The 27,650-nt window shown below is 37.9% G+C and overlaps 1 protein-coding gene across 4 annotated transcripts; it reads left to right on the top strand.

Moving 5' to 3' along the window:
• Positions 1–6,903: 6,903 nt before the first annotated feature.
• klhl22 (kelch-like family member 22) lies at positions 6,904–26,554 on the top strand. 4 transcript variants are annotated; one of them, XM_077223693.1, is made up of 8 exons: positions 6,926–7,074; positions 7,652–7,924; positions 9,085–9,562; positions 11,496–11,905; positions 20,874–21,066; positions 22,419–22,652; positions 23,773–24,133; positions 24,400–25,209. In XM_077223693.1, exons 2-7 carry the CDS (start codon positions 7,716–7,718, stop codon positions 24,112–24,114), a joined length of 1,866 nt encoding a protein of 621 aa, XP_077079808.1. In that variant the 5' UTR covers positions 6,926–7,074; positions 7,652–7,715; the 3' UTR covers positions 24,115–24,133; positions 24,400–25,209. The 4 variants fall into 4 exon arrangements, with proteins under 4 accessions (XP_077079807.1, XP_077079806.1, XP_077079808.1 ...); XM_077223692.1 differs by having other exon boundaries at positions 6,904–7,074; positions 7,716–7,924; positions 23,773–26,554; XM_077223691.1 differs by having other exon boundaries at positions 6,904–7,074; positions 7,655–7,924; positions 23,773–26,554.
• The last annotated feature ends 1,096 nt before the right edge of the window (positions 26,555–27,650 follow it).

Genomic DNA, 27,650 nt, shown 5'->3' with positions numbered 1-27,650 from the left:
GTACAGTTCGGTACGGCCCACTTTTTGGTGCTTTTCCACTGCATGGTACGGCTCGGTACGGCTCACTTTTTGGCGCTTTGCCACTGCATGGTACGGTTCGGTACGGCTCGATAAGGCTCACTTTTTGGCGCTTTTCCACTGCATAGTACAGCTCGGTACGGCTCACTTAAATAGTACCACCTCTGTTGAGGTTCCAAGCGTGCCGTATCGATACTAAAATGTGACGTGTAAACACTGTAGATCACTTTTTTGGGCAGAGAGAACCGTCACTACCAGCGTCATTGGATTTGCAACACGAGACACCAAACCTGCTAGATGTAAATAGTCAGCAACAGCCACCGCAGTATCATTTGTTCGAACAATTCTTTTTAAACGACTTGATTGAAAAAAAAACTTGAAAAAGAAATGGCTGAATCGTGGTCGTCAATAGACGAGGTACAGACGTTCTTCTCATTTGTGGCTGAGGAGCGCGCGACCAGGAAAGGAAACGTTTTCCAGCAACTATAACGATCAGTCTATAATCCCAGCCACTTTGAAGCTGTACTAAACTGCAAACTGAGTCAAAGCGATCCGAGCGGTGTATGAATGCGCAGTCTAGCTTCCAGGCAACAGCTCTGTCATGGCAAGAGGATCCACTGGCTCCATGTCAGTCCTCAGAGCCTTTGAATCATCCTCTGACCCTTTAGCGTCTCCTGGGCTCCACGTTCCCACACTCCACTGGGGTTCATCAGTCATCGGACTCTACCGGGCTCTCTGGTACATCCGGCCCGGCCTCGGTCAGGCATTGACTCTACTACACCACGGTCTTCCACTCCTCTGGTTCCGCCTCATCCCTCCTTCCCTCTGGCTTCACCAGTCTCCCTTCAACGCTTCCCTTCAGCGTTGCTTTGGTCCTCGATCCCACTGACTCTGCCCTGGCCTGTTGAGCCCCGGTCTCCACCTCGGTCCCGTGAGTCTTTAGTTCTGCCTCGGCCCTCCGGATCTCTGGTGTCACCTCGGGTCTCGTCTCCATTCACACCTGGGACTCCTCCACTGTCATCTCTGTCTCCATTAGTCGTCACCATAGTGTCGTTTAGGGCTTCTTCACCATGGCACCTCTCTCCTCCTTCCTGGTTGGACTCCCTCTGCTCCTCTCATTTTACATTTAATCATTTAGCAGACGCTTTTATCCAAAGTGACATACAAATGAGGAGAACAATAGAAGCAGTTAAACTAACAATAGGACAACAATATGTAAGTGCTATGACCCTTCCCAGTTTAGTCTAACGCAGTACCTTTTTGATCTCTCCTTCCATTCCCCCATGGACTGTTTGCCTGCCCCTAACTATGCTAATCTCTGTCCTGTTCTTCGTCCTCCTCTGGAGCCCCCGCCTGATAATCAACTGATTAGTTTATTAATGATTCTGTTCACCTGTTGTTCAATTAACTCATTAAGGGTACAGTTACACCACAAAGATATACTTAAAACAGAGTTTTAGTTTTTCCTTTGAGTTTTCCGCGTACAGACGACACCATTGTCAAAACGATCCCCATTCACACGGATCCAGGAAAACGACTAAACACTGTATTCTGCTGCCAGGCCATTAGATGGCGATGAAACACTATAGATTGAACACATAATACGCATGTACATGATGTCATCGTCTTCAGAGACTCGTGTTTTTGTTGTTTACACAGAGACCGTTTTCAAAATTGCACTTTGAAACCCGTTTTCAAAAGTTTGCGTTTTCAGGCACCCAAAACACTGTTGACGTGTAAACTAATGGCCAAAAAGCATAAAAAGTCTTCCGTTTTTAGTTGAAAACGGTGTTGTGTAAACAGCCCTTAAGTCTGTGTATATATAGTCCCTGTTTTGTTCAGTTCTTTGTCCGGTCATGTCTTGGTTAAGTGGAGTTTTTCTGTGGATATTTAGATTAAAGACAGTTTCCTTGAATTATTCTTTTCATACGTTTCACCACAGCCACACGTGACATGTCACATATACGTATATATATACAGTATATATGTATATGTGTGTATATATATATATATATATATATATATATATATACACACATTACAGACATGTATAAAAAATGGAAAAAAACAAATCATACTAGTCTAAGCTAGTTAATGGAAATGTGATGCATCTGTTTTTATTAAGCTACAGAAATTGGCCTAAAGGAATAACCTATTTGCAATAAACACCACTTTAAAACAACATTACGCATACTAGCCAAGTTTGAGTGAGGCCCAGGAGCGACAACAAAACAACTTTTGCATATTAATAATTTGCTGCCACGATTAGCCATGAATAATTATACTGTGAAAGCTGTTTAGCATATTGAACTAGAGAGACATGCGCTACGTGCTCGAGTCTCCTGGTACTCTTAAACCAACCCGTTCGGGAGACATATCATCATTTGTTTTTATGAACCTCGCTGTACGGTCTCCATGGACAAAACTAATTCAATGAACCATCAGGTCATTAGCACAGAGCAGAATAGCAGGCTTATCTTGGTAAAAACTCATTACTAGACGTACCACCATCTTTGTGTGATATGCTGACATCGTTTCCATTTAAAAGGGCTAATTTGGCAGATAGAGATGTATGAAATGATTGCATTTTGCAGGTGGTTTGCAATTGTTTGCTGTCATTGGTAATGAAAACAGCTTCATGCTCCACTTGCTAATCTTTGTCCCCCGGTAAACACATCATATATTACACCTCACTGATACTAGGAGGTTTTCCAAATGCAGATAAGCTTTTTGTGAAAGTGGGGATGTTGAAAGATAATTAACAGCCTAATTAATCATGTGTAGACAAGACATCCTACACGCTAGCTGAACGCTTTGTGCCAGTGTGACACTGCATGGTGTATGACATGCTAGTGTGGCAGCTTTGAATATTTTAAGTTAGAACAGGGTGTCTTTAAAATTAGCACATTAAAGAGAAACCATGTTTGAAAGGAGCTGTTTATTCAGGTGTTTGTGTGTGTGTGTGTGTGTGTGTGTGTGTGTGTGTGTGTGTGTGTGTGTGTGTGTGTGTGTGTGTGTGTGTGTGTGTGTGTGTGTGTGTGTGTGTGTGTGTGTGTGTGTGTGTGTGTGTGTGTGTATGCTGCTTTAATTACAATTCATTTTGCACAGGAATTTAAAAAAAAAGAGTTGAACACGTTTTTCCATTCCAGTGCTCTACTTTTCCATTATTTTTCAATGTAAATGCGAGACGGACATCTTTAGTCGTTGTGCTCGCCACACAACATTCTGGCCTTGTTTACAGCTGGTATTTTGATGTGTTTTGGTCGATCGGATCGCAAGTAGACGAGGGAAACATATTCCCGTTTACAGCTGGTGTTTTAATCCGTCTCTTTTGTCCACTTTTACGGAGCCCCTAAAGGGACGTGGTGGTGGAAAAAAAATTAGGATGGGAGATTTTTTTTTTTAATCTTTTAAATCTTTTATCCCTCGCAAAACTTTTGCGTTCCCCCGAGAAACTTTGCGTTCCCTCGCAAAACTTTTGCTTTCCCCCGAGAAACTTTGCGTTCCCTCGCAAAAGTTTTGCGTTCCCTCGCAAAGATATTTGAGTTCCCACGCTAAAGTTTTGCGTTCCCTCGCAAAGATATTTGACAAACGACACCTACAAGCACAGTAACCTAGACAACGAGCTAATTCTCCTCATAATATAAATGTATCTCTAAACAGCCGATTGAGGGACAAGTCCAAATAAGGGGCCGTCTGCAAAGTTCAAATCCCAAACACATCTGCACATTTTATATTATTAAACATATTCTATAGCTTCACTATGACATCAGTTCACACATCACCGCTCTCCTGCTGGTTATACTACAATACTTAGTTTGATTAAAAAAAACATAGTTGTTGTGATTTTTTATGAAATAAAATCAATAACTTCACACTGTTATACAGTGTAATGCCATCGAAATTCAGTAAGCAAATATAATGCATAAGCTATGATTGTAACTAGCTGCACACAGTACCAATATAATTTTGTGTAAATAATAGGCCTAGTTATTTTTTATGTGCAATTACTTCCCATAGCTTTCCTGTAGCTCAAACAGAAGAGCGTTGGTGCATGTAATGCTAAGGTCATATAGCTTCGATTCCCAGGGAAGAGCAAGAACTCATAAGAATGTAAATGTATACCTTTGGATAAAAGAGTTACATTTACAGTTATGCATTTGGAAGACAAAGTGTTGTATAACCAATATTAGAGCAGTGATGTGTGAACTAAATTTGGTGTGTTACAGTGAAGTTATTGAATAATTTTCATAAAATAAAATGTGCAAAAGCAGTGTAGTATGACCAGTGGGTCACCATTGATGTGTAAGCTGAATTGGGTGGCACTACAGTTTGTAACATTGAAGTTAATGACTATTTTTGAATATGAGTTGATGCTATAGTCGTTTGTTGGGTTATATTGCACTTTGCAGATGGTCCCTTGACTTGTCTCTCAGCCGCCTGCACATAAAGATCCATTTAGCCTATATTATAAAGTTCGTTTTGAGAGAAAATTGGGTTGTAGCTCGTTGTCTAGGTTACTGTGCTTGTAAATGGGTGTCGTTTGTGTTTTTACAACGTTTAGCTCAAGAATATTGATCCGGGAAGTTCCTTGAGTTAAACACTGACCGCATTTCTTTATGAAACGCTCCATTAACGTACGGAGCTCTGAAGCACTGCCAGCGGGACATTAAACAGGAAGTGTGTGTCCGAGCTCACAACAGGTTTTGCGTGGGAACGCAAATAACTTTGCGAGGGAACGCAAAACTTTTGCGTGGGAACGCAAATATCTTTGCGAGGGAACGCAAAGTTTCTCGGGGGAACGCAAAAGTTTTGCGAGGGAACGCAAAATATATATATATATATAAAAAAAAAGAAACCATGGTGACATTCTTATATTAGATATTAATTTATACATACAGGATCTATATACACATGCATGTATAACTGTATGTGTTACAGAATAATGTGTTATATATATTTTGTTTATAATGTGTGTATTTCACTAAAATGTATATAATGTGGAAATGAAAATCTAAACAGCAAGGTATAGTTTTAGATTTTGATTAGTTGTTTTATAATCCAATAAAACCTATAGAAATTATGAGTGTATACATAACATGTTGTCACTAGTCAGTCTGTTTGTTTAATATTAATGACACACGCACACACACATGGAAAAGTTGGGTTTCTATGGTTTATGGGAACTTTCCATATAATGATTTTTATATTGTATACAGTATATTCTCTCCCCTAAACCTAAACCCATCACAGAAAACTTTCTGCATTTTTACATTTTCAAAAAACGTCATTTCGTATGATTTATAAAGCTGTTTTTCACATGGGGATCAAAAAAAGGTAAAAAAAAAACAACTAAATGCTCGTATTAATATATATAGGGAATACCAGGCACAAAAACACACACACGCGCGGTTTTAATGTGAGTTAAAAATCAGTTATGTCAGGTTTGTCTTTAAACATGCTGATGGTGGTGTAGGTGTACATCATCGTGAGACATAAGCCTGAAAAACATCCTAATCGTCCTGAGATGCTCTGAGAAAAAGAGCACTAGCGTCCTCTGCTGATCATGAGCGATTATGATATTATAATAAAAGTAATAGCACAATAAACATATGTATGATTACGAGAATAAATTAAATATACCAGTTTACACCATCAAGCAGCATAGATTGTTTATGTACAGATCAAATAATTGAAAGCAGCTGATACTACAGTGTGGGAACTGAACTTTATTTGTGCACTTTATTTACTGAATATTTTATTACTGAATATTTGTGAAATGACAATACTTTTAAGAGATTCCTTTTTGCTAAACTAATTACAACTGAAATTACACACAAACACAAAGACACACACATTTTTGTGTGTGTCCTTCCACACAGTGTGCAAATTGAACAAAGAAAAACTCACAACTCTTTTAGCTGTGATATAGTCTCAGTCTACATTGCACTACATAATAATAGTTATAATATTAATCCCATGCCATATATTGTAAAGCAAATGCACTGAAAAATAAAAGCAACTTTCATAATTAGTTTTGTTCTAATTTCTATGCTTGAAAGAGATAAACACATGATATTTTATTTTGACGGAAACTGCATCAAGCTTTTATTTTGGCGGAAAACATGGTTTACAAACGCGTCTCATTACAATTCTAGTAAAATGCGTAATCATCAAATAGGCAAAAGTGGAAATAATGCGTAACTGGGTAATGGGTTCCTACACTCATCGCCTCAGTGTTCTGAAAGTAGCCTAGTTCTGCTTACCACAGTTCTCTACACTCACTCATTCTCTCCTGATACTCCTCAATATCCTCATCAGACACAAGTGCCTGTTCCCTTTTTCACGCTATTTCTCTGCACAATCTTTGCGTTTCTTCTCCATCTCTGACTATTTTGACAGATACACACTGACACTGCATGCTCGCTCAGAGCCCAGAGGGGGAGGTGTTTAAAGATGTGATTGGACCAGCCCAGTGTCAATCAAGAAAATAACCAATGATAACGCTTCTCTACGCGTTTCATTGGCCGGTCTGTGAGAAGGAAAAAATAACCTACGCTGACTTTTTTGGTCCAATTTATTTGCTCAAAGATCCCAGCGCCGCCAATTTAGCAAAACTAAACGAATAAGCCGCTGATGTACGAGTTTTATGGGCCGTTCAGACAAAAAAAACTATATATATATATATATATATATATATATATATATATATATATATATATATATATATATATATATATATATATATATATATTTATTTTTTTTATTTATTTTTTTTAAAGTATGAGATGTATCGACCCAAAAAGCACGTCGGCCCACCGAGAAAGTGCCCGGTATGCCCGAAAGACAGTCCAGCCCTGCTGCTGATGTCATTTGTTTTGCTCTGTACCGGAAGCGCTTCTCTGACATCACAGGGAAACTCAACTGGTCGATCAGAAAACAAACAAACTGAAGCGTCCTCATCATAGTCATAGTCATAATCATCATCATCATCATCATCGAGTGACTGGTGTCATACGACAGCAACAGACTTCTTTGAAACATCCAATCATTTCGGTAAGTGCAACGACAGCTGAAGTGTTGCAAATCTCACACAAACTCAACATTTGCTGTACTATAAGTTTATATAACGATCACACAATGCTGTCAGCTGAATAAATCACATCCAGCCTTTGATCCCATCATTTTTGTTATCGTTAGGTTGGGTTTAGTGGCACTTGCTGCGAATAGGAATAAACAGGCCACTCTTTACAGCTAAATGATGTTAAAACTTTGAAAATAAAAATGTTAAAGTGAAAGTAAAGGGTGTCAACCTGAAGCTTGACACTCTTTTTTGAGTACAAAGCCAATCTTCCCCCTTAAGATGCTTTGTATTTTTTTGATTATGTATTCTCATTTCTAATTAAAATATTGTTTTGACCTGTTTCTTGTTTCTCTGTGGATATGCAGCGATACAAGACAGGTCTTTGTTTCCTGTAAATGAGACTATATCTTCTTCCTATTTACATGATGGTGTGATAACATTACTTTTACTTTCTATTCCATAGTAATTAATAACAATGGTTGACATACACAGGATGAGGGTCAATTTTTATGTGTATTTACTCATATCTCTCCCTGTTCTTTCATTTAGCAGCAGTGTGGAACTGCACACAAACATGTGAGCTGGTTCACTTTGTTTGCATTTTTGTGTCAAGATGGCTGATGATTCGGTCTCCTGCACGGCTCGCTCCGCTCATCCCTGTGCAAAGCAGAAGTACCGCAGTAATGGCCATTCACAGGGGCTGTTAGACGGGCTCCTGATGCTGCGACAGGGGGGTATTCTGTTCGATGTGGTGCTCTTAGTGGAAGGAAAACCCATCCAGGCCCACCGTATTCTCCTCGCGGCCTCCTGTGACTATTTCAGGTTTGTATGACACTCCCTTAAAAATTACAGAATATTTAAAGGTTATTCTCACCAAGGTTGCAAATGTAATTTATTCCTGTGATCAAAGCTGAATTTCTGCATCATTACTCCAGTCTTCAGTGTCACATGATCCCCTCAGAAACGATTCTAATATGCTGATTTGCAGCTCAAGAAACATTTCTGATTATTATCAATGTTGAAAACAGTTGTGCTGCTTCATATTTTTGGGGAAACCGTGATGCATTATTTTTTCAGGATTCTGTAATGAATAATAAGGCCAAAAGAAGCATTTTTTCAATTTCATTTTCAAAACCCCTCACCATTTTTAATATTCATTTAGCGGTTTTGCAGTTCACTAGCAGTGTGGCAAATACTTTTCTAAAAGTAACAAATATACAAACTATATGTCTAATAATTATACATTGATTGTTGAAAAAAAAAAACGTTAAAAAATAATTCACACCAATATTACACCAATCACATAAACTACCCAATACTTACTGAGAAGTGCACATCAATTAAGTTACTAATCATGTCAGCGATCAACAGCCACTTTTTGTGACATAATTTATGTATATTTATTTATTTATGTGGGTCAATGACACATAAAAATGTCCATGATAAAAATGAAATTAAAAGAATTCTAGAATTCAGATGTTATTATAGAAGAGATGCATTTAAGTCATTGTATGTATTAAATGCATTTAGAAGTAATTCATGGAGTTAATACTATTAGTGGTTTATGACCAATAATTATTTTGTATATTTACAGAATATTGTAAAGCTACTATGTTCTTGTGAAAAAAATTGATTAGCTGAACTTAATCATCTTTATTGTTCGACCTGACTCTCAGTTGTGTATCTAACACAAACACATTCCTTCTTTCCTTTTCTTAAGTTATATGTTTGGGCTTTTTCGCCTTTATTTAGATAGGACAGTAGGAGGACAGACAGGAAATCATGGGAGAGGAGAGAAGGAAATTGGACCGGGAAAAGACCTTGAGCTGGGATTGGAACTCGGGTCACCCGAAGTGCAACATGTCGGAGCACTTGCCCAGACGGCTATGGCTCCGTATAGCATGCGTGTTTTTTCAAAAGATTGAGCTACATGGTTATTGTTTCCCTGTACAGTGTTTCATTCCTCTGTGTGTTTTTTTTAGGGGTATGTTTGCTGGCGGTTTGCGGGAGATGCAGCAAACTGAGATCCCGGTTCACGGAGTCACATACACAGCGATGATGAAACTGCTGGACTTCATCTACACCTCAGAGCTGGAACTAGACCTGGACTCGGTTCAAGAAGTGCTGTGTGCCGCCACTCTTCTGCAGGTGCAAGATGTGATCGGCTTCTGCTGCGACTTCTTGTTCTCCTGGCTGGATGATGAAAACATCCTGGAGGTGGAAAAGCTCGCCGACATATACGGGCTGAACCAGCTCGGGGAGAAAATCCGCTCATATCTGCTCAAGAACATCCAGACTTTCTCGCGTACGCCCGTGTATCGAAAGCTTCCTGCGGAAAAGATCTTGAGTGTTCTTTCCAGCAACGAGCTGGAGGTGAGCTCAGAGAACGAGGTGTTTGAAGCAGCCCTGCACTACCATTACACCCCTGAACAGGTGGAGAAGGATGAGGTGTGCTTACAGGTGAGAAACAGATGCGATAGTGATATCCAGTAGTGGACAGTACACAATAATGCATGTGTAGTTCAGCAGTGGCGTGTAACGCAGTCACTCCTACTAGCCACTTTGGGGGTTGAATTCAGTTTATATGCAATATAAAAGTTTTTCAGTATACATGTTGTCAAAAATATCGATTTTTCCGATTTATATGGATGTTGGAATATCTGAAACGCTTCCAATACTCATTTTTCTGCAGAATAGACACATGATACCAGCTGCTCTTTCTCTCACTCTCATCTCTCCGACAGAGAGTGACACACAAACCTGCCTCTCCTCACTCCTTTAATAAGCTCTGGATGAATATTTTTGGAATATTGAATAATGAATATTGTTACAGGGCTTGAATTTTGGCGTGGGATTGCGAGCATAATGCATAATTTTATAATTCACACCCAAAGTGCAGCACATAAAACTGCCTCTCAGTATTAAATTGAGTTATTTTTCGCTTAACAGTCAAAAACACACAAAGTAATGTCAAAATGCAGGTCTTTGCGAGTATTCACGTAAACACAGTCAGTTATGTTTTAAGTGAAAGTAAACAGTTGAGAAAGAAAACGCATGTGTAACAGTATGCGTCAAGTGACAGCAGCCTAATATTCCTGCTGCCAAATTATGAGATAATATTAAAAATATCTATATGGCAGTTTTTCTCCATGGTATCGATGTCAAAATTGTAGCCAGTGCTACAATTGCTGAGTTGCTAGCAACTTTGGAAAACCCACTAGCCACAGCGGCTGCTGAGCAAAAAAGTTAATGTCAAACCCTGGTAACAAAGTATTTCTAAGTATTTTTATATTGGAAAACTTTTACTTCACTACATTCCATAAAAACATATAATTTCTCATTATTTCTAAGTGAAGAAATCGCCACCCCCTCTGAGACGATGTCCGATTCATGAACGAGTTGATTCATTGATTTGAGTTGATCCTGCTGAATTGGTTCACAAATAACACTGAACGATTCATTCACGAATCTGACTGATCCACAGCTGTTTTTGAGTCAACACTGATTCAATTATCCGGTCAAAATGAGCCAAGGTATATCGCCCTCTGAACTTGAATGTGCTTGTGACTGATGTTGCAAGAATTTACTAATGAATTTAAGCATTGATTATTTTAAATGAAATCATATTTAGGTCTGCATAAGTAAATCTGCTCTAAAAGAGCGAGCTGTTTAAGCTGAAAAGCATAAATGTGGACATGTTAGCATTTGGAAGCATGTCTCTGTATGTTTAGGTGATTGTAGGTAAAATAACGCAAATGAATGCCCATGCATCTTCCCCGCTTCCTATAATGTCCCAAATGATAATGAAAATGAGCTAGTATGTTTGCACAGTGTTCCACTTAAAATTTGAATACATTTTGTAATACATCAATGTGTAAAACTGGGCAGAATATGTGTCCTTTTAAGAGGAAAGCCCCGTTTGGGGGATTTATTATATTAACATCTGGCTCCACTAAAAAGATAGTGGAGGCTTGTTACCCATGCAAGAAAATGGAAATATCAGGAAAAACGATTATTTGTAATTAATCAAGAGAAGCGAAAATCATTACCACAATCAAAACACGATTAATCATGCGACCCTAATTTGTCGTCACAGATTTACACAGATTTTCAATACAGTTGTATGTACTAGTCTTTCTAATTAGTGTTGACTACTGACTAGTCTGACTAGAGCTGGCAAGAATAAATATGGTTCATCAAACAGAACTTGTTACTTTTAATACTTAAGTACATTAAAAAACAAATGCTTTTTATACTCAAGTAAAACTGAAAATGAGTACATTGTCCTATACTTTTACTGGAGTAAGATTTTAATATGGTATCTGTACTTTTACTCAAGTTTGCTACTTGTCCACCACCGGCCATATCTAAATCAAATGAACTCTTCCTTTAGGATCCGTTGCGGATGTTGGAAGCGGTGCGGTTCTGTCTGATGGAGAAGCATGTGTTGCAGCGCTTGCACAGCCGGTTAAAACAGTGTCCGCTACGAGACTCTGTGGCCGCTGCTCTACGTTACCACAGTCAGGAGCTGTGGCAGCCGGTCATGCAAACCCCACTCACTCAGCCTCGCTGCAGCTCCCAGTGCATTCTGGGATTTGGTGGCATGTATTCGTCTAGCGCACTGGTGGACAATGAAGAGCGGTTCCAGGTGTTCCACCCCTCCTGGGGTGAGTGGCGGAGTCTGGGTGCAGAACGCGCTCCTCGCATGTCCAACATGGGCATCGCGGTGCTCAATAACTTTGTGTACTTGGTTGGCGGCGACAAGAACACCAGCGGCTTCCGCGCTGAATCTCGATGCTGGCGGTAAGTGGCGCTGCATTACTGTCTAATATATTTTTTATTTTTTTTAAGATGGTGAAATGCACCTATGCATCTAGAACAATTGTTAGAAGAACAGTGATGGTATTTAGTGTTGTTAAAACAGTCAGGATTATGCTGTCAACATAAGTATTCAATCCTCATATTTTAATACTTTGTAGAGCCACCTTTTCCAGCAATGACATCTTTGTTGGGACAGGAATGAATGCTCTCTGATTGTAGTCTGTCCAGGAGTGACTTTGATCCATTCTTGAGGCCTATTCGGACTGAACTAGTTTTACATGGAGAGGTATGGTGAAGTATTTATTACCAGAGCTTCTCAGTGATTTTAGTCCCGTCCGAATGTGCCATCTCAGATATCATTACGGACAATGTCAGTAAAGATTGCAGCGACTTTTACCTTTTTTTTTATTTTTTTTTTTATTCTTTATTTATTAAACATTTTGTGTGTAAAACTATTTACAACAGAGCCCAAGATCCGCCCATAACCATCAGATCAGACTAAATAAAAATAAATAAATATGACAAGAAATTAAAATAGAGTTTGACCAAAACTATATATAGAATGGTCTCAAAACCTTTTTGATAAAGTCTCAATTAGGTCCAACCAAAATTGTATTGTCTTTCTATGGGCACCGAGCACTTTAGCTGTGGTACACTTCACAAGGGCAATGTCCAGCAAATAGGTCATCCAAATAGACATAGCTGGAGTAGTTGGTTCCAACCACAGTTTTAGGATAGTCTTTTTAGCAGCAGTAAGGGGAGCGGACAGAATCCTCCTTTGATTGACAGACAGTGACAGCGAGGAATCATCCAGCAAAAGAAAAACCAGAGGTTCCTTTTAGATCGGAGTCCTCAGAAGATCTGTCCTGGACTGAAGACCAGACCGGCTCAATTCGGGTGCAGTCCCAGAACATATGCATATACGTACCCAAATTTGCTTTGTTACACAAGTGACAAAAAGGATCCAACTTTCTTTTCATTTCATATAGTAAACAGGGTGTGGCGTAAGTAAGCCTTAAAGTGAACTTATAATGTATCATTTGGTGAGCTGGATTTTTTGAGGTAGCAAAACAGTTTCCCCAGGCAGTGTCCCAGTCAATCACAGAGTTAAGTCTCTCCCAGAAGCCCTCAGGCGGAATGTTTGAGTTCTGTCGAACCACGAGCGATTTATAAATTATGCTAACAATACCTCTAGAAACTGGAATCTATCCAGTCTATCATTGGATGACAGGATATTTTAGTCGACCAGGGTACTCTGTATGCTTTCAGCGCAGATCTCAATCTTAGATACAAAAAGAAGGAAAATCCCGTGACTTTTACCTTTTGTAGAAATTGTGTAGAAGGTCCGATTACACTAATCCCGTGCGAATAGACCTGCTGTTATATGTACGTAACTATTCCATCATTTCCTGTTTAAAAGTAGTTTTCCGCGTTTTTTTCAAGTTTGGAGGCGCTTGAAAAAGCATTCAGTTCTAGATTCATTCTAGATGCTGGGACAAGTCTTTGGCAAAACTCAAGTGTTTCCCACATACCATTCAGATCAGAAAGAAGGTCGAAAGCACTTATTAGAGGTACGAAACTTCTTTTAGCGTTAGGTAAGTGCCTATTACCAACACAATCCAGTCTGAATTTAATTAATACATCGTTTGACCGGACATAATAACTGTTTTATATATATAAATATAGGTTATACTGTATGTTTGCACACATGATATCAGGAAACAACGTAATACGCACATGACGACAGGTTGATGGCGTTGCGTAAATCGAGTTACCTCTCCTACTTCTGTTCCTGTGCGAACTGGCCATTATTATTACAGACGTCCTGTGGTTAAAATACATTACTACATCTACCCTTGTAAAACTAATCCCATCCAAATGGGCCCTGACACACCAAGCCAATGTCTGGCCGTCGTTGTACGTCTGTCAGCGTATTTTTAGCGACATCTGGGACACTTTGGCCGATTGAATCGCCGTCCAGCGCACCGTCGGCTCTGATTGGCGGTTCAGTTTAGCAAAGAAGTTCACGAGAATGAAAACGAGCAAAGAATTTAAAGGACAAGTTCGGTATTTTACACTTAAAGCCCTGTTTTAAGATCTTTTCTGATGAGATCGAACTGTTCAGATTGAAATTTGGACAAATGCTGCTGTCCCGAAAATTTTCGGTTTCTGTGTTAGCACCCCCCACCTATACAATGGTTGCATTGTACTGCAACTGGTGCACTGGAACAACCATTCATAAAACGCATTAAACTTTAGTTTACAAAGACGTGAAACTCACCGAGTGGTCTGGGGTGTTCACTGATATGCTCACACAAAAATCGCTGCAAAAGAAGCTTTCCAACAGGTTTTATCGTAGTTTTTGTCCAACTCCATTGACTTGTATTGGATGTATTGTGAGGTACGGTATTACTCCACCGCCGGAAACGGATATGGGGTTGTTTGTATTCTTTCTGTAGTCTTCCAGTCGCGGTATCGTAGGTTACGCTAACCAAGCATTGGCAAAGGTGCATTATCGCCACCAACTGGGCTGGAGTGTCTATTATTCAAGCTCTCGACGGAAGAATGTCCGGTCGTGAGGCGTTTGGAAAAATAGGTCCACAGTTTTACAACGAATGGTAAAACACCTGTTGGAATTAAGCATCTTTTGCAGCGACCTTTGGGTGAGCATATCAGTGAACACCCCAGACCACTCGTGAGTTTCACGTCTTTGTAAACTAAAGTTTAATGCTAGGTTTAAAGTGCTAACACAGAAACCTAAAATTCTCGGGACAGCAGCATTTGTCCAAATTTTCAATCTTAACCGTTCTATTTCATCAGAAACATGTAATTTTATGTCATCTTAACAGTGTTCATTCCAATATGTGAATATTTTCATCACGACAAGAGCCGTCTGGAATTAAGAGAGTCATCAACATTATTCATATTCAAAATGGTAAGCGTACGCTGCTTTGTTAATGGTTTATATAGGCAGTCCTAGTTTCGGTTTCTCTTTTTGAATGACGAATATAGACAATTGATACCTGATATCTGACAGTTATTTCCTTACACACAGATGCAGAATGCACATGCTAGTTGGCCTTTAGCTGTTTGTGGTGTTCAAGCGCAGCTTTTTTCGCCCAGACACACTTTAAAGCGAAGTGACAACACAGTCGGTTTGAACCTTGTTGTCGGTTTGGTGTGTCACGTACATTACAGTCAGATTAGCTTGACATTATTCATTTTGGAGATCAGGTGACTTGCCGGATATTAATAATAATAATAATAATAATAAGTTTTATTTATATAGCGCCTTTCCAGGGCTCCAGGACGCTTTACAATAAACAAGCAACAATAAAGGCAATGGACAAAGACAGCAGACAAAACAACAGTAGGTAGATGAAAGTACAGTAAATGAGAAATTAGGTAGATGGGGCGGCACCCAGCAGAATACATTCAGATATATATATTAAAAAAATGCAATACGACTTAAGAATTATGACATTCAAAAAATAAGTGAGTTTTGAGCATGGATTTGAATTCAGAAATAGTGTTAACAGAACAGAGTGATCGGGGGAGAGAGTTCCACATTTTGGGTGCAACAACACTGAATGATCTGCCCCCCATTGAAGCAAGGCGATGCCGAGGGACGACTAGAAGGCTAGAGTCAGTCAGAGGATCGTAAAGTGCGAGTCGGGGTGTAGGAGTGGAGCAGGTTACAGAGATAGGGGGAGCCAAGCCGTGCAGAGATTTAAAAGTGAGAAGGAGAATTTTGGATTTAATACGGTCAGCCACAGGAAGCCAGTGAAGATCATGCAAAATTGGGGTGATATGTGCAGAGCGCTTGGTACAGGTGAGTATTCTAGCAGCAGAGTTTTAAATGTATTGCAATTTGGAAATGGAGCTAGCAGGTAGGCCAATGAAAAGTGCATTGCAGTAATCAAGACGTGATGTGACAAATGCATGGATGACAGTTTCAGCGTCTGAGATACTGATGAAGGGACGGAGCTGAGCGATACGACGTAGATGAAAGAATGCTGATTTAGTGATAGAATTAATGTGAGAGTGGGAAGATAGAGAGGAGTCAAAGATTACAGCAAGATTTTTAACAGTACTAGATGGTTTGATATGAGAGCCAGCGAACTCACAGGTGAAGTTGGAAGGGATTCACTTTGAGCTTTAGCTACTCCCATATGGCCTTGTGTTTGGGATTATTGGATTTGTATTATATCCAAATCAGAGGCCAATATAATCCAATAAGTGTGGATTGGATTATTGGACTTGTATATCCAAATCGAAGATCAGATTGGAAGACCACTCATAGTTGGAAATAAGTTCCAAGATTCTCAAATGAAGTCAAATTAGAGTCCAGTGAACTCAGCATAAAGAAACTGACAATTATAGACATGCACATCATCAGTTATATCTGCTTGCACATGATGGGCTAAAGGTTAGATACATTCTAGAAACTTAAAAAAAATGTACTTCTGGTTTGCATATGATAAATTAAACTATATAGGCACTTTATCAAAGCAACTTGCACAAGCAATTTCTCATAACAGCGCCAAAAATGATCACAATATTGGAGTGCCCAATTCCAAAAGGTTAGTGCAGAAGTAATTGAAGGAAGTGAAATAGAGATCAAGAAGAGTTCTATTTCTATTTCAAGGAAGTGCCTTTGATTGTGGTTTTAGTTAACTGCTGATGGAACTGCTATATTGTCTCATCTTACCACAAAATATTCCCTCATTTCTATCATGCCTTTTAGACAGAATTTGCTTTCTCACGGTTCTTTTTGAGTATTTACATCTCATCACAGTGTTATGCAGAGCTCTTGATCGGTGTTGATGTTGTTAAACAAAACTATTAAAACTGTGCTTAATTGAAATAAAGCTGAAATAAAATATAAATATTAGATGAAAAACTTAAACGTAAAAAAAGCATTACACCCAACACTAATTACAAGTAAAGTAAAAGTTTCATGTAACTAGTAAAGTAACACCATTAATTTTAAATTTACAACAAAATATATGAGTTAATTTTTTAACGAGTAACCCAAGTTACTTTTTTTTCCCATGTTTTGACTGACAGCTCTCCTGTGCCACGTACATCGTGGTATTAATAATATGCATGACGCAGGAAGTCCAAAGAGACACTTCTAATAATAATCGCAGAGAATGCTTGCAAGGAAAATAACACACCACATGAAGTACACGACGAGAACTGTCAAAGGAATGAACAAAACAGGAAGTACTTACAGTTGTGGTCAGAATTGTTATTGGCACCCCTGGTAAATATGATCAAATCAAAATAAATCTGCATCGTTTATCCTTTTGATCTTTCAGTCAAAAGATTTGCAAAAATCTAACATTTTTATTGAAGCAAAAGAATTGAAAGTGGGAGGAAAATCACATTATTAAATACTTTTTGCAACCTCCTTTTGCCAAGATGACAGCTCTGAGTTTTCTTCTATAATGCCTGATGAGTTTGGAGAACAACTGACAACAGATCAGAGACCATTCCTCCATACAGAATCTCTCCAGATCCTGCAGATTCACAAGTTCATGTTGGTGCTTCTTCTCTTCAGTTCACTCCACTCATGTTCTACAGGGCTCAGTTTAGGGGACTGGGACGGTCATGGCAGAAGCTTCATTTTTTGCTCAGTGAGACATTTTTGGATTGATTTTTGGATTGTTGTCCAGATGGAAGGCCCAACAACGGCCCATTATAAGATTTCTAGAAGAAGCTGTCAGGTTTTGATTTTTTTATCTGTATTTGATAGAATCCATAATACCATGTGTGTATCTGAACAAGATGTCCAGGACCTCCAGCAGAAAAATATGCCCACAACATTAAAGATCCAGAAGTATATTTAACCGCAGGCATGGGGTACTTTTTATCCCTGTTTGCACCAAACACAACTGATGCTATTTTTTTTATTTTTGTTATTTTCATCTGACCATCTAATCCAGTCCCTTTTGAAGTTCCAGTCGTGTCTGATAACTGAATATGCTGGAGTTTGTTTTTGGACGAGCGAGGAGGATTTTTCTTGAACATGTGGTGATGTAGGGGTTGTTTGATATATATTTTTTAGGCTTTCTGACCCCAAGAATCAAGTAATCTCTACAATTCTCCATCTGCGATCCTTGGAGAGTCTTTGGCCACTCAAACTTATAGACACACGTATAGACACACGTCCTCTTCCTGGCAGATTCATTGATTGGAACTTCTTAATTATTGTCCTGAAGGTCAAAATGGGGATTTTCAATTCTTTAGCTATTTTCTTACAGCCATTTTCTTTTTTGTGAAGCTCAACCATCTTTTGCTGCACATCAGAACTATATTCTTTGGTTTTACTCATTGTGATGGATGATTAAGGGAATTTGACCTTTGTGATTCCTAATATTTAAACTCCTGTGAAACAAGAAATCATAGCTAGACAATTTCTGGTTAAAAAAAGTAAATATGAATGGGAATATTTTACTCATAAAAAATTGGCCAATAATTGCTGCCAACGTGATATGGAGTATTTCATAATGTGAATTCCCCCCCCACTTTCAATATAAATATATATATATTTTAAGATTTTTGTGAATTTTTTTAATGAAAGATCAAAAGGATAAACAATGAAATATATTTTTACAGGCATCTTTGATCATATTTACCAGGGGTGCCAATAATTCTGACCATAACTATACACAGATAAGATACAGGAGGGATTAATTAGAAACCAATGTAACAAACAAGGAGAACTTGTTAATACAGGAACATGAACAACAACATAATGATACATAACACAATCCTGACAACCTGTCCTCATATTGAGAGAAATCTTGAGTAAGTGCAGAGGCGTTGTGTGTGCGCTGTGTGAACATGATGCTTATTGTATTTCTAGACTGAATGTGAGCAGGCATTACTCATCTCACTTGCACAAAAATAGATACAGTATTCCTCAAAATGAATATAAACAGTGTAATGCAAACTCTATCTGCAAATACTATGCAAACCTGCATTATTTGAATGTTAAATAACACAAATATACTTTGTATTTAATCTCACTTTATTAACCAATCTCTTTGCTGCCTACCTACAATAATCCAGTTCAACTATACGAATAAGCAAAAATGACTTTAGTTAAACATCACGTTTGTTTCATTGTTGTTTTTATTGCTGAAGTAACTTCTGCAATTCAGAATGGCGGCAGAGCGGAAAGGTTTGTTTGAGCAGCGCCCTCTACTGTACACGCGTGAACTTATATTTCCTTCAGCGCTTATTCATTTCACTTTGGTGTGAAAGGGCCTATACATTTGCCAAAAGCAGAACTTTTCTGTTTATTAAAAACCAAACAAGCAAGAGCCCACTGAGCCCAGGTGAGAAAATGTAATGCAAAAGTAACGTAACACATCACTTTTCGTAAAAAAAAGTAATGCAATTAGTTTCTTTTTTTAGGCAGTAACACAATATTGTGACACATTACTTTTAAAAGTAACTTTCTCCAACTGAAATTGTATCCAAAAACTTGTTGGTTTGCTTTTTTTTTGCATTTATTTTATTGTATCTCACAGAATGCCCTTGAGTATAATTTTCAAAGATTTACTATTTTAATAATAATCCCTTAACTGAAGGTTTCTTAAAATGTTGTGGATATTTTAATAATTCGCATGCAGATTAAATTTTTTGGGCAGCTGTAACCTGGTTAGGGCAGTAGTTTTTATTAATCTACAAATGTAACAGTGTAATTGAAACTAAATGCTAATACAGGCAGTAAAAATATACAATAAATTAAATATATAATAGATAATACCTTTAAAAATTGATAAAATGTAATTAATGTAGAGTGCTTTTGAATTATATAGTTTATAAATGTATAGTTTTATTTAATTCATCTCATATTACAGCAACACTTTAAATAAAGAAATATACTAGAACATAGTTATGCCAAAGTGTTGACTGAACTGATATTGTTGCTTGAGTTATAAACAATGGTCCGTTCATGAACTACTGAATGACTTCTGTCAGCTAGATCGAGACAGAGCAGCATTTCAATGAGGTCTTTTGTTCTAAACAGAGAGATTCTCAGTGCAAATTATTATTCCATTTGTCCCGTATTAATATAGCACAGACAGCCGAAAAAGAAATTATTTAAAGTGCTGCTTCAAATGAAATGATTCTAGTAATAAAGCATGAAATAATAATGAAATGAAAAGTAATACATAGCTCAAAAACAGGACATAAAAATATATAATAACAATTAACATAACATGAAACAAATGATATATATTATATACTACATTTTTTATCGTTTTCTAATTATTATTGTATAAGTAAGGGATAATGTACATCCAGCTGGTTGTTATCTCAGAATAAACAGGGTGACTTGATCAGCCTGAAGGGGGTTTATTCTGAGATAACAACAGGCTGGATGTACATTATCCCGCTTATTACACGGCTACTTGGCACATACGTAAATAATTAGACACGAAATATTGATCTAAAATATTTTATCAGCTCTTTAAGCGCAAAGCTTCTGTGGAGGGAGCAGTTTCTAGCGTAATGTAATACCACTTATTACACAGCATTTCACCACTTAAATAATTATGGAGATAATAGATATTGATTTCAGATTAAACTGTTTTAAAATTGTACCTGTTTGTATCTTATAATCCAACAGTGTAAAAAACAAGAATCACAAAATGGCAGCAGCCGTGTTTGTATGAAACAAGAGAGAGCGAGTCCAAGATACTGGATGGCATCATTAAATAACTATACACAAAATATTGATTTGACTGAGTTTTAATATTTTATTAGCTCACCAAATGCAAAACTTCCACAAAGAAAAACCGTTCCTAGCAGGCGGTTGTTATCTGGGAATAACATACCACTCGATGCCTTGATTGACCAATCAGAATCAAGTATTCCACAGAGCCGTGTAATAACAGTATTTCATTTATTCCATTGCCTTCTCATCAAGGTACGATCCCCGCCACAACAGCTGGTGTACTATCGAGCCTTTACGGCAACCACATGCAGATCATTGCATCTGTGTGGTTGATAAATATATCTACACCATTGGAGGACGAGACTACACCACTGAACTGGACTGTGTGGAGCGCTACAACCCACAAACCAACACCTGGGAATATGTGGCGCCGCTGAAACGAGAGGTGAACGTTTTTTTTATAAGCCGATTTAAAGACTTCTAAATCGAAAATTACATCCATTGTTGCTGATTGTGAACTATGTCGGTTATCTGTCGGTATACTAACATTATAAATATTACTATTACAGTCTCTCATATAATTGAAGAGTGCATCAGTTCAGGCAGGTCACGTGATCTAGTCTGGCAGTCAGCTGATTCATGGCATTTACAAATGCAAATCAGATACTTTAAATATCACTTTCCTATTAATACAACATTGTACACAATTGTTCCTGAAACGTGAACTGTTGTGTGCTTTAACACTGTACACGACCAGTCAAACTTTGGAATAATTAAGAATTTTTTATATTTTTGAAAGAAGTCTCTATGCTCGGCAAGCCTGCATTTATTTGATCAAAATACAGTAAAAACAGTAATATTATAAATAGGCTGTAATACTCAATTACATTACATTACATTGCCTCTATTATGCTATTTTAAAGGTTTGTTTTGGAGTCTGTTATGAATATGTTTACATGCATCCAAGGTCAGAAAACACTTTAATTTTCTCATAATATACGTTAAAGCATCATCTCTTTTCTCATTGTCTGAAACAGTTCAATAAAGGATTTGATGTCTCTCTAAGCCCCTCCTTTCCGAGAGCCTGCTCTGCTCTGATTGGTCAGATGGTCCAGTCTGTTGTGATTGGTCGAATGCTTACAGTGTGTTTCGTAAACCAAACGCCCATTACCAATTTCAGCTCTGGATCTTCCTCAGCACTTCCTCAGTACAATGGAGTCGGTCTTACCGTTTCAAATCAACTAGTGTCTGAGGGTCAAAGTAGATGTTGTTCACGAGCAGCCAATGAAGACCATAGCCTGGCATTATGCAAATTTTTTAACGTTCATAAGTGCATGCAGAAAGTAAGACTGGAATTACGGACGACTCATTTCAGTTCAGAATCGCTTCTTTCTTTTGGGAGATGATAAACCCATTTATCCTGCATTTTGATCTTTAAAACTTTAGACCTTTTACATTCAGAAAACAGCTATAATACACACTGCATAAAAGGTCAAATCCGAAAAAAGCATGATAGGGACACTTTAAGGATCATGTGACACTGCAGACTGGCATAATGCCTGCTAAAAAATCCAGCTTAGTCATCACAGGAATAAATTACATTTGAAACTATATTCAAATAGAAAACAGTTACAATAATATTTCAATAGTATTCGTGAGCCTTGATGATCATATGAGACTTCATTTAAACATAATTATTCCTAAAAAGTGTAACAAACTGCAACTACCACAAGAATGTGACCTGCGTTTATGAACTTTCAGCTTGATGTCGATGGCGTGTGTTTACACTGTCTGCAGGTATACGCTCACACCGGGGCAGTGATTGATGGGAAGATCTACATAGCATGTGGTCGGCGGGGAATGGCTTATCTAAAGGAGACGTACTGTTACGATCCCAGCGGGAATCACTGGAGCGTGTGTGCCGAGGGCCCGGTGGAGCGCGCGTGGCACGGCATGGCAGCTCTCAAGGGCCGCGCTTACGTCATCGGAGGCAGCAACGATGGTTGCGGTTACAGACGAGACGTCCTCAAGGTACTGAACTTCTGAAACACCTGCCCTGCTTCTGCACAGTTTACAATGACTTCAACATTGTATAAATTAAAGAGAAAGCAAGACTTAGTGAGCTCCCAAACATTATAAGGCATCATAGACTTTCCTCTTGATGTGATTGCTGTTCCAAAAGTCAGTGTGTGTCAAGGTAAATAAGTCTTTTAAAATGAAAGATAATTTTACTATTTATGACTATTAAAGCAAAAGTTAGTTAAAAAGTAAAATTCTCTGAATTTCATCAGCATTGTACAGTTTCATTAAAGAAAAACTATCGTCAAATCATTAACACACGGAAACTCAAAGGTCTTCACCACAACCCGTCAAAATAAAAGTTTGGTTTAACTTGATAATATAGTACTGTTGTACAGTAGAATTTAGATATCTCCATTTTAATAATAACTAATAACAATTAATTATCAAAATATTATTTTTTAAGGAATAATCACACTTTTTCTTCTATGTTGTATTTTTAACAGTATAAAGCTCAGTTCTGCTGCATGTTGTTTGACAAAAATATTTAATTTCATATAAAAGATCAATTAAATTAATATTTGATGTCTTCATTTGATTACTAGAAAACATTTCATAGATTTTTTTTATTATTACTAAATGGTTGTTTTTATTAATATTCAAGCATCACAGACAATTGCAGACAGCGACCAAGGCAGCTCTGGCATAATATCAATAACATTTCTATTAATGACCAACAGTTTCTTTACAGTTATTGAGGTAAACATGCCTAAACTACAGAAAAAAGGTACCGTTGGGTACCGGCACCGAATTTCGGGCACCGGTTAAAATGTGAAGAGTACCCAACCCTAGTAATCACGTGATCTCCATAAGAATTTTGATTGGCCCAAAGCAGACTTTTTTCATGCTCATACCAGTTATCTTCATTCTGCATTCACACAGAACCAATTTTCCTGTATTTTTGAAAAGGCCCGTTTGACACATCGTTAGCCTCATAGCATAATTGCCTAAGTCATATTTCAATGTTTTTATGCTAGGCAATTATGCTATGAGGCTAAAGAAATGATCTCTCACCAGTAAAGACTGTATATGTGTGAAAGGGGCTCTTGACAGGTCTCGTCTGTGTGTATAGGTGGCGTGCTACAACCCAACAGCAGATGTGTGGTCTGTGGTGAGCCCGTTGCCAGCTGGTCACGGAGAGCCAGGGATGGCCGTCCTCGATGGAAGCATCTACATCATGGGCGGAAGGTCTCATGATAAAGGCAGTCGGATGAAGTACGTTCACATTTATAACGCAGAGGAGGACCGATGGGAGAGCGGGACAGCCCTCGAGGACCGTGTATCCGGGATTTCAGCGTGTGTCTTGCTTTTGCCACAAGCAGCCATGGCCCAGGCGCGCAGCTGGGAGCAAAGGGCTAAAGCATCATGGGAAGAGGTAGACTGGGACGACTCGGACAACTCAAGCGAGGACTGATGGTGTTAACGCTGCTCAGGTAGGCTGTGAAGTTGCAAAGTGAGGGAATTGTGTGCTTTATTAAACTGACAAGTCGTACAAAACCAAGTCAACTTTTTGGGGTGTTGTAATCCGATTTTTTAGATTGAACCGTATGTGTAACCCATCAATGTGGAATCGGTGAAGTCAATGTTTGTTGCCTGTCCATTAACTCAAGATAGTTTCTGGGTTAGATCATCTCCGAATCCAAGTCTTTCCTGTTTTACTGACTCTTTTAGATTGTTTTTCTTTCTGTTTTATGTCCAGATCTATGGGAAACTGTTGGAGATGCTAACAATGTACGTGCACTTTACAAATACAGAGGATTTGATTTGGTTTATAATGATGGTGCCTTTATTTTACTGATGTGTAGTCCAATGCCTTTTTTATGAATAGATTTGAATTAAGTGCAATAAGATTGAGATTAAAGGAAATGAATGCTCTAGTGCAAGGGTCGGCAACCTTACGCACACAAACTACCATTGAAGGGGTAAACTTTAGGGTAACACTTTATTTTACATGTGTCCTTTATGCATATGTTACATGTAAATACCATAGTAATAACAAAAGTAAATTATGCATTATTACATGCTTCTAACCCTCAACCATATCCTAATCCTACCCTAACCAAATAGTAAGTACATGTTGTTAATTAATATTTCTCAGTACTTAAATGTATAATTACACTGTAACAATGACACCTTAAAATAAAGTGTAACCAACTTTAGCTATTTTTCCATGCCCCGTTTTTTGGGATATCGAATTAAAAACTGCTGGATGGAAATTCCAAGATGAGTCTGGAAAAAAAGTATCCGATAAGAAAACATGCGCATAATGGAAACACATTTATCGAATAAATTCTTTAACTGCGTGATGGGACGTAATACCTGTCCTGGACAAACCAGCTGACCGATCTCGTGGCACAGAATCTGAAATACGGTTTTGGTTGTTCTGAAATGCCTGAGCAAAAGTCGTCAAAGTGTCAAACTGTCTGACATGACTGTGTTTGTTCCCAAACAGCAGCATCTTCTTCCGAAAGCAATACACAATACACTGCTTGTACACAAAAAACAAAAACACATTTTATTCTAGCTTCATGCATTCTTTTTTTATCAACACTTGAATGTGGGTAAGTTTCATAAAAAAGCAAAATTTTGAGCAAAAAGCTGCGAAAATCATGTTTTTATCAAAGAAACCAGATGGGATTCAGAACGATGATCAAAACACATATGGAGTAGATCGAGTCCATCAACACCCCTAAAGCTTCACAGTCCTACAGATCGTCCTGGGTCGACATTTCATTCAGTAACATAAGGCAGTTTTGATTTATATGCTGTTTAATGTTGATGATCGCGTTATTTTACATAAGCATATGATTACATATCCTATCGCTTATTTCTGCTGCTTCTTCGCCTGTGTTTTGATCTGGAGATTCTGTATTCTTTCACAAGATGTTTAATAGCGCCCCCTACCGTATAACAGTGAAAACGTGGAAAGCCGGAAAGTTCCATCAATGGCGGGGAAAGAGTTAAAAGCCACAAAGGCAACATAATGAGCAACAAGCTCAAACCCAAATCATCATATTAGAATGATTTCTGAAGGATCATGTGACACTGAAGACTGGAGTAATGATGCTGAAAATGCAGTTTTGATCACAGGAATAAAGTACATTTTAAAATGTAGAAAAACAGTTCTTTTTAATTCAAATGTTATTTCTCAATATTACCCTTGGTTAGCAGAAGAGACTTCTAAACTTATGAATGGTTGTGTATATACAAATGGAGAAGGAAATCTGTCATAGTGGTTTCTAATATAAATTTAAAGTTGTCCTTCATGTCAGAAAGGTTGCCGACTTCTTCCCTAATGAATGCTGGATTACTGTTGGGTCACTCCAAAGAGAAACCAAAAGAAATTGTAAAAGTTGGGCTAGTTTAACGTGAACTGTTATTCAAGTGTTCCTCTGGTGTCTTTTCCAATGTAAAAAGCGATTCTGTTCAGAATTCCTTTTAATATTATGCACTGATATAAAACGCACTATTCTTACTGTTTGCTTTTTGTTTTATTTATTTTCTATCTTCAATATATCAGACTTATTGCCTCTTTAAACCGTCGACTCTAAATTTCCAACTGTCGACTTTTAAATTGATCTGAAAATCAGTGATTTCTTATTTTTAATAAATGATTCGTGGAATATTTGATTTTTTGCACCAAATATCCCTTATGTATGACATAAAATGATATAAATATACATTCGCTCTACCTTCATGGTACTATACTTTATTTAGAAAATAGGTAGTGGGATTGCTGCAATTGCTAAGACTAATTGTATTTCTTCTAATATTTTGGAAATGCATTTCACATTTTAACTGTATTATTACCAGCTTGCAATGTGGATGAATTGACAATAAAGAGCAAAGGATTGTACTGTAGTTGTTTGGATGGCTTTAAAGGTTTATTAATAAATGTGACGATGTTTAGAGCAGCTGAGAAGGGGAGAGGGAAGTAATAAAGAGGGAATATTTTCTATCATTGATGTGAAATTGATTGAGTGACAGATGCAGGAGCGTACGCTGGTCTTTTAACGGCCTCCACTGCATTAGCACATGCTTCTCTTTTTAAAGTTACCCAGGGGAGCTCTTTTAGAGCCTCACTTAAATGGGGTTTACGGGGTTTTACACCTTGAATTTTTATGCTCTCTGTCTGTCTTGCACACTCCTCTCATGCGCTCACTTAAACATAAAAACCCTTTCAGCGTCCTGTTTGGGTGATTTCTCCTCTCTCTGACTACAATCTCATTGGGAGTATCATGTATTTCCAGCACATAACAGTCGAGTTTGTATGACATGCATCATGCAACATATTTGACATATTATCTTTATGCTAAATATATGCATCAATCAGATACTAGAAGTATCTAATGTTAAAATCATTTATTTCATGCTGTATAATTGATAAATTGTGAAATCCTATGATAAAGCAAATGCATCATATAACAAATACAGTGACACATTTTAAATGTATAACATTGGTGAAATACAATGAAAACTCCCTGACAAATGGATTGCAATCTAATCTGTTCATGTGCTGTTTAGACGTCTTTCTGATGGCCTACATGAACTGCAAACCTGGATATGTTCTACATGAAATGTTATTATATATTTGACCAGAGATATGAACAAAAGATGTGAGCTACTAAAGAACAATGACCAAAAAACCCAAACTATAGAGTAAACAAAAGTCGGCACACTGACACTGCTGCTTCCAAAAATCAATTTATTAAAAATGTGCAACGTTTCGACCCGAAGGTCTTCGCCAGGCAAACAACTTCCGTTTACTCTGTAGTGAAGTGCTTTATTTGATCGCACACCTGCATAAAGTTTTTTTTGGATGTGCGCATACTATTACTTTGAAGAAAAAAATCTTAGACATGACTGTTAGACCACCATAAACAGAATACTGAACTATGTGAAGGTTTTCTTAGAGCCAACCAGGAAAAAGGTTCCTGTCCATCACATGTA

The sequence above is a fragment of the Siphateles boraxobius genome, unplaced genomic scaffold (genome assembly GCF_051911475.1).
Source record: "Siphateles boraxobius isolate OS27281-9 unplaced genomic scaffold, OSU_SipBor_1 9, whole genome shotgun sequence".
Taxonomy (NCBI): Eukaryota; Metazoa; Chordata; class Actinopteri; order Cypriniformes; family Leuciscidae; genus Siphateles; species Siphateles boraxobius.
The sequence above is the reverse complement of the archived record's forward strand: the minus strand, read 5'-3'. Positions and strand labels throughout refer to the sequence as shown.

What these genes read in the sequence shown, in the direction of transcription:
- klhl22 (XM_077223692.1), top strand. Translation starts at nt 7,716, where the DNA reads ATGGCTGATGATTCGGTCTCCTGCACGGCTCGCTCCGCTCATCCCTGT. An exon ending in AGGATGAGGTGTGCTTACAG is followed by an intron (nt 9,563 to 11,495) that starts GTGAGAAACAGA and finishes CTCTTCCTTTAG; the next exon opens with GATCCGTTGCGGATGTTGGA. An exon ending in ACAGACGAGACGTCCTCAAG is followed by an intron (nt 22,653 to 23,772) that starts GTACTGAACTTC and finishes CTGTGTGTATAG; the next exon opens with GTGGCGTGCTACAACCCAAC.